Source organism: Nicotiana tomentosiformis, chromosome 11 (genome assembly GCF_000390325.3).
Source record: "Nicotiana tomentosiformis chromosome 11, ASM39032v3, whole genome shotgun sequence".
NCBI lineage: Eukaryota > Viridiplantae > Streptophyta > Magnoliopsida > Solanales > Solanaceae > Nicotiana > Nicotiana tomentosiformis.
In genome coordinates, this window is record NC_090822.1 from 82,108,917 (window position 1) to 82,121,250 (window position 12,334).

Genomic DNA, 12,334 nt, shown 5'->3' on the forward strand with positions numbered 1-12,334 from the left:
AAAAGTAATTTTTATTATTTATTACAGTGGATTTAATGTGTTTCGGAATAATTGATTCCAATTTTTATGAATTATATGCCCTGTCGGTAGCATAGTTCATTATATGTTGTGAAAATTATTTATAAAATATATTAAAAAGAAGAAAGAAAGGAAATTGAAAATTTCAGTTGGCACAATGTGCAACATACTTGTGATTCGGAGTTGAGGACGAGATTCTCGCATTTTTATACATGATGTGAAATATTTAAACCAGACTGCAAGTCGTGATGGGTGTTATGTAAGGACGAGGTCTTTGTGGTAAAATATTTATGAGTTTAAAATTTCCCCTTTGTGAAATTTAATTGTATAATAATATTAATAGGGAGTTATGCCTTTTAGGCTTATTTGATAATTCTTGTATATTTTTCTGTGCATATTCAGCCATTTTGGTGCTGTAAACATTAAGTTTTAACCTATGAGATGAGTGCTCAGGTGGCGTTAAATGTGACTCATTAATCCGAGTAAGCAATCATGAGGTCTTCATGCCTCACATTCTATTGTAAGTGTTGTGAAAAATTCAAAATGAGGTGGTGGTTAATATGAGATTAATTGATGATACTAGAATTAATTATGAACAGCTTTTAAGACCAGAGATGTAGTGATGAGCATACATATGATGTGCTTCATGTCCTGATATCATTATGATCATGCAATGCTTGTAATGCTGAGATTGGTGTTATTGATATATACCTTGTGGTATTGTGTTGGGTTGTGGATATGTTGTTAGGAGTTGTTTTGGTGTTACTCTGGCAGGTGCATAGGCCCAATTACAGGGGAGACTCTGCCGAAATTTCTGAAAAATTTGGGAGTTAGTAAAATTTGAAGGATTGAGAATTGCAAAAGAAGAGATAAATATGTTATGTGTTTAAGGGCGAATGATCCTAAGAGGGGAATAATGTAGCACCCTAGAGAAAGTTTTGAACTACTTCAACACTCTCGAGAAAATTGATGTGTGCATAAGCACGAGTTGCTATAGCTAGTTGAGACTAATACTGTGCGTTGTTGTGAGAAATCAGGCCTTTTGAAAATATTGAAGCGTAAGAAAATGGCCTTAAAGTTTTCAAGTATGGATAAAAGAAATAATCTCAAATGAGATGATGTTGTCACGCTTATCTCAAATGCGGTAGCGTAGAATCAACCGTGAATATATGTGTAAAAGTAAAATCATCAATTTGGTAATCTCAGAATAACTCTTAGAACATTCGAGGACGAACATTTGTTTAAGAGGTGGAGAATGTAATGACCTGACTTGTCATTTTAAGAATTTATGTCTCGTTTAGAGACTTAAGGTCTCGAGCAACTTCGCAATATGTATTATGACTCGCGGGTGTGGTCGAGTTTGATTTACTAAAGATTCAGAATTAAAATAAAAGAACAATCCTTAATTTGAAGCTTAAATGGAAAGAGTTGACCGGAGAGTTGACTTCTGATAAAATGACTCCGGAATGAAATTTTGATGATGTCAATAGCTCCGTATGGTGATTTTGGACTTAGGAGCATGTCCGAAAAATTATTTGGAGATCCGTAGTGGAATTAAGCTTGAAATGACAAAAGTTGAATTTTTGGGAAGTTTGACCGGGGGTTGACTTTTTGATATCGAGGTTGGAATCCGATTCTGGAAATTTGAATAGGTCCTTTATGTCATTTATGACTTGTGTGCAAAATTTGAAGTCATTCCGGATTGATTTGATGTGTTTCGGCACAAGTTATAGAATTTGAAAGTTTAAAGTTCATAAATTTTGATTTGGGGTGCGATTCGTCATTTCGATGTTATTTAATGTGATTTGAGGCTTCGAGCAGGTTTGTATGATGTTTTTGGACTTGATGGTATGTTTGGTTGAGGTCCCGGGGGGCTCGGGTGAGTTCCAGGATGGTTTCAGATCATTTGTCCTTGTTTTGCAACTCTGGAACTGATATTTGGTATTGTTCTTCGCGAACGCGAAGGGTCTCACGCGTTCGCGAAGAAGGATTTTGGACGGCTGGGATTTTCCCATTGCGAATGTGATGAAGAATCCACGAACGCGAAGAAAGAGATGAGGAAAGCTTACGCAAACGCGAGTGGGCAGACGCGAACGCGAAGAGGAAAGGGAGTTGGGGGCCTGCCTAGCGTTAAGCCTTCGCGAACGCGACTCGTGTCTCGCGAACGCGAAGGGCAGAGGTCGGAAGGCATCGCGAACGCGATGAGAAGGAATCTGGGCAGCATATTTTTTTTGCTTCGCGAACGCGAAGCTATGGTCGCGAACGCAAAGAAAGGCCTATCTAGGCAGAATTAAAAGTCCCAAAAATGTGGGTTTGAGTTCATAACTCAAAATCAAATTTGGAGCTCGGTAGAAGGAGATTATTGGAGAGATTCTTGCATGGGTGTTTGGGGTAAGTGATTCTTATCCATTTTTAATTAATTTCCATGATTATGTCTTTGAATCAATCATTTAATTCGGATTTAATGGAGGAAAATTCAAAATTTTTGTAAAATCTTCCAAAAACGAAAATTTAAGATTTGGAGGTCGAGTTGTTATTGGAATTCAATAAAATTGGTACGTTTGAACTCGTATCGGAATGGGTGTTTGGATTTCATGAAAATTATGTTAGGGTTTCGAGGGTCGAGTCCTGCGTTGACTTTGTTGACTTTTTGGAATAAATTTTTAAGTCAACGTATTATTATCCGAAATTGTTTTCGACGAATTTTAATGGAGTTATACAATTAATTTGGATAGATTTGAGATGTCCGGAGGTCAATTCAAGCAATAAGGCTATTTTGGAATATCGGTCTAACTTCAAAAAGGTAAGTGTCTTGCTTAACTTGGAGTCGGGGAATTACCCCTTAGGCATTGAGTGTTATGTGCAATTTTTGTAATTGAAAACCATGTACGTGAGGTGACATGTACGTACTTGGTTTATATATACAAATTTTATTGAGTTAAAGTCTTAAGCATATTGTGTAGTAAATTGGATAATTATTGGCATATATTTAATCATCTACTTGTCGTGCCTAAATTCTTGTTGTTGACTCTGTTGTTATATGACAATGTGATGTGATTGTTAATTGATTATTTATGAAATTTCGTGAATTTACCGAAAATTTGATTTTTATGAAGACTTTGCAAATAATTAATTAAATGAGCCTAATAAGATGTGTTTATATAATTATTGAAAATTTGATTTTTATGAAGACTTTGCTTTATGTTGAGTAATTTCTATCTCCATTGATTATTTTTGGGTGTTGTACACATTGTATGGAGCTTTTGGCTATTTGTTGTAAAATTAATTGACTTAGTTGTAGCTTTGGAATTTGGTTGTGGCCATTGGACAAATTGTGATATGAATTGATTTTTGTTGTGTTGGTGTGATAATTTTCCGTGTAAATTATTGTGTTGTGTGAGTTGTTATTTTGGGGAGATAAGGGTGGCATTTCACCGTTGATATTATGTGGTTATAAGGGTGACATTTCACTGTTGTTATTTTTGTTGGAATATTGTCTGGGTGGAGCGATAAGGGTGGCTATAGGAGAGATAAGAGTTGCAATAAGAGCGATAATGGTGGCTATTGATATTGTCTGGGCGGAGCGATAAGGGTGGCTATTGATATTGTCTGGGCGGAGCGATAAGGGTAGCTATAGGGGTGATAAGGGTGGCAATAGAAGCGATAAGGGTGACCATTGTCAGAGACGATATGTGATGATGTGGGGCTGTGGTGTTGATAATTTTTATGTGATGTTGTTATTTTTCTTATGTTTATTTTTATGCCTTGTGCAATTGGTCTTGTTGATAGTACATTGATAACTATTTGTTTTATGTTGAAATTGAGAACCTGTAGCTATTGCCAGGCGGATTATAAATTGAAATATGGGCATGGGATGCCGTGAGTAAATAATGATGATATTTGGCACGTGAATTGTCCGTGCAGTTGTGATATGAAATGTGTGCACGAGGTGCTCTGTTGAAATGATAATGATAATTGACGCGTGAATTGTCCGTACAGTTGTGATATGAAATGACGGCACGAGGTACCGAGGAAATATGATGATTTAGTTATGGGCACGAGGTACCGTGAAAATATAAAAATGGGCTGAAACCCGAATTTACGAAAAATATAAAAATAGGCTGAGACCCGTATTTTTTATGATTATGAAATGAGGTGTCACATGGTGACTTTTTAATTGAAAGAATTATATTAAAAATGTTTATTTCGAAGGATTTTTACTTAGAAAGTATTATATGAAAGAATTTTTATTTGAAAGATAGTTATTTGAGGAAATTATATTTGAAAAGATTTATTGAAAGAATTATATTTGAAAAATAATTATTTGAGAAAATTATATTTGAAAGAGAGTTATCTGGAAGAATTATATGTGAAAGACATTTATTTGAAGAACTTGATTTAATTGGGTGTACTTGTGTTTATTAATAGTTGAGTGATATTAATAGTATTTCTGCTGTGCATATTACTGGTTGTTTCCATGTTGTCCTATTGTTATTTGTTTCCTATTTTTTTGTATATTATATTGCACAGGTTATTAGACTAGTGAGTGTTTTGACTGTACCTCGTCTCTACTCCATTGAGGTTAGTCTTGATACTTACTGGGTACCGACCGTGGTGTACTCATACTATACTTCTGCACATTTTTGTACAGAGCAGGTATTGTAGATATCAGACTTGAGCAGAGTTACATCTGGATTGTAAGGATTCAAGGTAAAGCTGCTTGGTCGTCGCAGTCCCTTGGGTTCTTTTTATTTCATTGTACTGTTAATTTGTAATCAAACAGTATTTTATATTCGGTCCTCGTGATCATTCCATGTATTCAGTTAGAGTTCGTAACTCAGTACGACTAGTCTTGGGAGGTTGTATATTATAATTATTTCCGTTGTTAGTTTAAAAAAATTGGCTTCAAAAAGTAATTGTCATCGGCTTACCTAGTCTTAGAGACTAGGTGCCATCACGATGCCTGTGGTGAGATTTTGGGTCGTGACATATACTGACTTACCACGCTCACTACTTGTGAAATGTTTGGACGTGTATAAACCATTGCATACATAATACTGCCGACTGCACTGGAATAAGGAACCTGTTCCATGTACCTCTCTTCTTCCTCTGACTGTGGGGACTGAGCAGCTGATAACTTAAAATGAGCAGCAAGAGGGGTACTAACGGTTTTAGCATCTTTCATGCAAAACCTCTCCAAGACTTTCTCCAAGCACTTCTTCTAGGTCAGGAATAACTTGTTGGCTTTTCAATCTCTTTTGATCTCCATGCCAAGAATTTTCTTAATTGCTCCCAAATCTTTCATCTCAAATTCACTTTTCCGCTGACTTTTCAAGTTGTGAATTTCTGTTAAATCCTTAGCAGCAATGAGCATGTCATCAACATATAATAATAGGTACACAAATGAACCATCATTTAACTTCCGGAAGTAAACATAACTATCATACATGCTCCTCGAATAACCATGACCCAACATAAAGGAATCAAACATTTTATACCATTGTCTTGGAGACTGCTTTAATTTGTACAAGGATTTCTTCAACAACCAAATATGATCTTCTTTTCCTTCAATTTCAAATCCTTCGGGTTGATGAATGTATATTTGTTCCTCAAATTCGTCATGTAAGAAAGCTGTCTTAACGTCAAGTTGTTCTAATTCTAAATCATACATGGAAACGAAGGCAAGCAAGACACGAATAGAGCTATGTTTAAAAACAGGTGAGAAAATATCATTAAAATCAACTCCTTGTACCTGACTATAGCCCTTTGCAACTAATCGTGCCTTATACCTCGCATCTTCAATCCCTGGAATGCCATCCTTTTGCTTGAAGACCCATTTGCAACCAACAATTCTTTTTCCTGATGGAGGCTTCACAAGAGACCAAGTACTATTCTTGTGGAGAGACTCAATTTCTTTATTCATTGCAATCAACCACTTGGTTGAGTCAGTACCAGAAACTGCTTCTGAATATTTTGATGGTTCTCTAATTTCTTCATTTTCCTGTGCAATTGAAAAAGCAAATGCAACATAATCTCCAAACCTTAATGGTTGTTTACCTTCTCTTCTTGGTCTATGTTTGGCTATAGAATACCCCTCTTCTTCTGGTTCAACTTCAAGAGTCTAAACTTCAGGAATTTCAACTTATGTCTCAACTTCAGGAGTTTCAACTGTATTTTGCTCCAAAGTTGATGAGCTTGGCTTAAAAGGAATGCCAATCTTAATATCCACCTGGTTTTGTGTACTCTTTCCTTTATCTGTATTACAAGAACTAGAAAACTCTTTTCTAAAATGTAACATAGAGGATTCATCAAAGGTTACATATCTGCTAATTATAAATTTTGGTGTCGTGGGATCAGGATACCATAGTCGATATTATTTTACCCCAGATGCATACCCAAGAAAAATGCACTTTTTAGCCCTGGGCTCTAATTTTTCATCATTTACATGCATGTATGAAGGAAAACCAAATATCTTTAAATCAGAATAATTAGCAGGAGTACCTGACCACATTTCCTCTGGAGTCTTAAAGTTCAAAGGTGCAGAAGGAGCTCGGTTGACAATATAACAAGCTGTAGAGATAACTTCTGCCCAAAAGGCGTTTGTCAACCCAGCATTTAAAATCATGCAACGAGCCCTGTCCAAAAGAGTTCTATTCATCCTTTCTGCCACACCATTTTGCTGAGGTGTCATTCTCACAGTAGATGTCGAGCAATTCCTTCATTCTTGCAAAATTCGTTGAATTCATCATTACAAAATTCCAAACCATTATCTGTTCTAAGACGCTTAACCTGTTTTCATGTTTGCTTCTCAATCAAAACTTTTCATTGTTTGAAATTTAAGAAAACATCACTTTTATTTTTCAAGAAATAAACCCAAACTTTTCTTGAATAATCATCAATGAAAATTAACATATACCTGACACCACCTTTTGATGGGTTACGTGAAGGACCCCAAAGATCTGAATGAATGTAATCCAAAGTACCTTTTGTCTTATGAATCGCTGGAGATTTGAAGCTGACTATTTTCTGCTTCCCGAACACACAATGTTCATAGAACTCCATATTTCCGGTACTTTGGCTACATAAGAGACCTCTTTTGCTGAGGATGGAAAGACCTTTTTCACTCATATGCCCCAATCGCATATGCCACAATTTGGTGATGTCCGAATCTGATTTATCTGATATTGAAACTGCAGCAGCACCTGTAACAGTAGATCCCAAAAGAGTATACAATGTACCAGATCTGCGTGCTTTCATGATCACAAGAGCACCATGAGAAATTTTCAGAACTCCACCTTCACCTATGTACTTTCACCCAAGAGATTCTAGAGTGCCCAAAGAGATGAAATTTTTCTTCAAGTCAGGAACATGTCTAACATCGGTGAGAGTTCTCACCACACCATCGTATATTTTGATTCGGACTGTACCTTTTTCAATAACATTACAGGCAGCATTGTTGCCCATCAAGACAACTCCACCTCCAATAGATTCATATGTGGTAAATAAATCCCGACTGGGACACATATGATAAGAACAACCCGAATCTAAAATTCACTCATTGTTAGATTTGAAACTATTATTAGCTGCTAAAAAATAGTTCCCTCAGTCTCATCAGCAGATACACTTGCTTCGGCAGTGTCAGTATTTTTGTGTTCATTTTTCTTTTCTGTATGCTTTTCTTTGTTTTTCAATTTAAAACATTCAGAAATAATGTGACCTTTCTTATGACAATATTTGCACATGACATTTCTGTATCTGGATTTTGACCTTGATTTAGGTTTCTCACTACTTGAATATTTCTTATTGGATCTACCTCTTATGAGTAAGCCTTCCCCTTGGTTCTCACTAGTTTCCCCAGTAATATCTCTATCTATTTATTCTTTTGATTTCAAAATAGATTTGATATCTTTATAAGAGATATTATACTTTCCATAAAGTATAATATCTCTTATATGTTTAAACGACTGGGTAAGGAAACAAGTAATAACACAACTTAATTCTCATCTTTGATTTCAACATCTATGTTACTTAAATCCATAAGAAGAGAATCAAAAGTATCAAGATGTGTAAGTATAGAGGTACCTTCAGCCATACAAAAAGTGTAGAGTTTTTGCTTTAGGTAAAGCCTGTTTTTTACTGTTCTTTTCATATATAGGGTTTTAAACTTTTTTCATATGTCTTTCGCTGAGCTTTCTACTGCAACTTCACGCAAAACCTCATTTGAAAGATTTAAAATAATACGTGCTTTTGCCTTTTTATCTATGACGGCAAACTTCTCGTCCGTCATTTTATCCGACATCTTCTCCTTTCCTTGCAGTGCCAAATCTAAGACATCCTGAATTAGGATAGCTTCCATCTTTAATTGTCACATTCCGAAGTTTGCACTTCGGTCAAATTTCTCAACATAAGACTTCGTTAGAGTTATTTTGGCTATTTAAACTAACCCGGTTAGATCTGGCTCTGATACCAATTTGTTAGGATCGGAAAACCAGGTAGTGCGAAATTTAGCCAAACAACGTTATAAAGATAATAACAAAGACAATGCAAGTTGATAATAACGCCAATTAAAGAAGATAAAGAAGACACAAATTTAACGTGGTTTGGTCAAGGTGACCTACGTCTACAAGCGGAGATGAGCAATTTTACTATACCAACAAGAGTACAAAAGAGATTACAAAATTAGAGTAAATACTCTAATTAGTCCCAAATACCCCAAGAGAATAACCTCACAAGATCACTCCAAAGAAGTGGTTCACACAAGTGTTTCCCAACACTCACTCTCTTACAAAATACTCTATAATGAAATAAAGAAGGAGAAAGAAAGACAAGAGTGAAAAACTCTTGAATTGGTGTATTTACAAATGAGGAGAAACTCCTCTATTTATAACAAGAAATTCTTGACCTAATAGTGGATATTATGTCATGGCAAATATCATGATCCACAAATTTGTTATAGTGGATATTATGTTATGGTAAATATCATGAAAATTTAACCCCCCACTTGAGAAGAAGCCAAATTAATGACCATATTACAGTAATGAGTTACTGTAACCCAACGCGATTATTACATAAATTATATACTGCAAACTGAAAAAATAGGAGTAAATAATCTTAGCATTCATATGCTTAAGAAGTCGGCACATGTGACATGATATATTTATCCAAAATCATAGTCCGTATATATATATATAGAACAATACTCGATGTTTAGTTACTTGAAAGGAAATTAAATCTTGTGATTACTAACTCATTAATCTATTTTTATTTTATTTTATTTTTTCACCGATACATGAATCTATGGATTCATTTACCACGAATGTTAGGATTTATACAACCATGTAATTCTTTCTGTACTTATTTCCTCCTTTTTCACTGTACATAATATTTTGATGACGGAAAATGGAATATCAGTGAAAAGGATCATAATCGCATTTTGCTGCAATGCAACTCTTAAAAACTAATAATAAAAATGCATTTAAAATCTTATATGGTAAAAAAGAAAGATTTCTTTTTAATTGTGTAAGCTCAAGATCATAATTCGAGATCAAATTTTTTAAACCTTGAAAGAGTCATTGGGGTTATGGATGCACACATTGAAGAATGAAAACTGAAGCTAATAACCTAGCTCTTTCCTCGATTAAATAAAGGCATATGTATTTGTTCTTGTATTCTATAATTCATGACCGACCCCAAATGCTTTTGACACGTTTTGCTTAAATTAATTAACAGTATTAGACTTCATTAGAAGAAACAGAAAAAATAGAACAAAATAAGAGACAAAGTAGAAATTAGAAAATGAATGAAAACGACTCAAAACAAATCTTTTTTCCTTTTGTTTGCTTAAAAGGAAAAGATGTATTACATTAATAATTATTTCTACGTTGTATTAAATTTTGCTAGGAGAACAACGTACAATGAGATCAGTCATAAAAGTATTAAATACAAAAGGGGCAAGGGTGATAATATCACACCCTAGATAATTACATCCATATTTAACTAGACTCTCTGTAGATTCGTTTTCCAGTAAACGTCTTGTATGGTTGGGTAAATTCGCCTAATTTAGTACCAACTTGTGTACATCAATGATATGATCTATGATATTTTCTCACTTCAATTTCCAGGCAACGAATTCGAAGCACATTGTCACAGACAAGTCTTCTTTTTCACTTGCATTTCTTGAAAAGAGCATTGTAATCTCCTTTTTGAGGTGCAATTAAGTCCTTTTGGGAAGTCAATAGTCCATTCTCCTTTGTCTAACAAATGCCTCCTCTACATTTGTTTCTTTAGAAAGAACCTTATGTGTGTAACTTGTAGCAACTTAATGGGGTCAGCACCAACCTAATTCTGGTGTGTAGCAGTGCTGCTTCTTAACAAGTACTCTCTATTGGACACACTTTCAACAATTCCTTTAACTAAATAAAATCTATTGATACAAATATGTATAATGTAGATAATATTTTTGCTATATCTTAACATTTGTGTCACCAAACCAATGCATTTGAAGAAGCCATATCAAGCCAAAAGATTCAATCACCGCGTCACAAGAAGCTAATTAGGTCTGGTAATTCTTGAGGTTTACCAGGTACATTAATGGTAGAAGTAGGAATTAAAGAAGTAGTAAAAGGATTAATTGGTGTTAGTGTAACTTTTACTATAGCACGAGAAGAGCCATCATTTTGCTTCAAATCTTCATCAAATGTCTCCCAACGATCAGTAATTACTGTCCTCAATTTGCTCTGCTCTTCAAGATTTTGATTACCAGTTTCATGTACCATAATGGCTTTAGTACTCTCATGTACTAATTGAGGCATTTGTGAGGCTTTTTCAGAAGCCCCATTAATAATTTCCTCAAGTTCTTTGATATCTTCATCTGGTATTTGCTCAACTCTTGGACATTCTGCTGCATTTTTCACCCCAATGCTTCTACAAAGCTCAAAATACAGAGACAATTCTTCCCCTTGAATGGTTGCTTTTTGCACTATCCTAAGTGCCATGCTAGCTTCAACTTTCCCTGCTGAATAAATCCTCAACAAAACTCTAGCAATTCCATTGCAGATTCTGCTATAAACGTCGAAAACTTCAATAATAACACAATCCATTGCTTCAAGAACAAGAGGGACAATAGCCGTATGACATAGTGGCCGAATTTCAAGCAACATGTCAAGCAAAAATTGGAGCTTTTGAAGTAACACAAGATCTTGAATCATGGAATATCTTCCTTGAACAACAACATTTTTATTATTGAAGTTGTCTAAATTTTGTAGATTCTTCCTTTCTTGCAAATTCATGAAAAGAAGGGAGGATTTCTGATCAAGGTAGGTGAAATAAGCGCGAACAAACGCATTAATCCCCCACATTTTCGAAGGATTAGAATGACCATCTTTGAAATTTGAAAGATCAAATGGCAATCTTCCAATTCTTTGAATAGCAGGGAGTTTGGAACTATAAACGCCGTGCATAAGCATTAAACCTTTAATTGCAACAACCCAACTTTTAGTTTTCTCCATACGTAAAGAAATTGCCCATATAAGAGATTTAAGATGGCTAGGAGATAAACGTAGCCATTTGTAAACACGATCAACATTTTTCATGTCAATTGAGAATTCGTCGTGGCTTGTGGCTTTAATTACAGCTGCTTCCATTTCAGGATTTCGAAAAGCTGTTCGTCTTGATAGGCTAGCAAGCCATAGGCTGTTACGATCTTTGATCAATCCAGAAGCTTTTCTCCATAGCCTCATTGTTGTTGTTGTTGGGTTTTTTTAGCTATATGTTTTCCCCCTGCTTTTATTTTCTTTCTTCTTTCTTTCTCTTTTTGATATTCTAAGTTTGTGATTACCAGTCAAACCATTGGGATCTTTAAGGAATTGGGAACAAAAGAGAAGAAAACAAATGACCCCAAAAAAAAAAAAAAAAAGAAACGAAGAGTTGGCTAGTAATGGAACCCAAACACATGGCATGAGTCATAACAAGCCGGCCAAAGATACAAAATAAAGGAACCCCATTTTTGTTAGGTTTGTTAGAATTACTAATTTTGTTTAGTAAACTTCTTCCTTCAATGTTATTTTTTTAAAATTAAAAGACAATTTGTTTATTTGAATTTTGTTTTTTTACCAAGTGTCGCCTGTATTGGAACAATTGTCTTTGAATATTTTTTGTTTTCTGGAAAACAAATCGACTAATTTTACAAGAAAAAAAAAACTCGTAATTGTTTTCTAACAAAAGTAACATGCATTTGTTTTAAGATAAGATAGGTTTGACATGGTCAAAAAGAACTTTCGTCATATAGCAGCGGTCGAAAAGGACCGTTTCGTGTTAT

At 34.9% G+C, this 12,334-nt stretch overlaps 1 protein-coding gene across 1 annotated transcript; it reads right to left on the minus strand.

Moving 5' to 3' along the window:
* Positions 1-9,828: 9,828 nt before the first annotated feature.
* On the minus strand, positions 9,829-11,943 carry LOC104091341 (putative clathrin assembly protein At1g25240). Its single transcript, XM_009596662.4, has one exon. It carries the CDS (start codon positions 11,754-11,756, stop codon positions 10,557-10,559), a length of 1,200 nt encoding a protein of 399 aa, XP_009594957.1. The 5' UTR covers positions 11,757-11,943; the 3' UTR covers positions 9,829-10,556.
* Between the last annotated feature and the right edge of the window lie 391 nt (positions 11,944-12,334).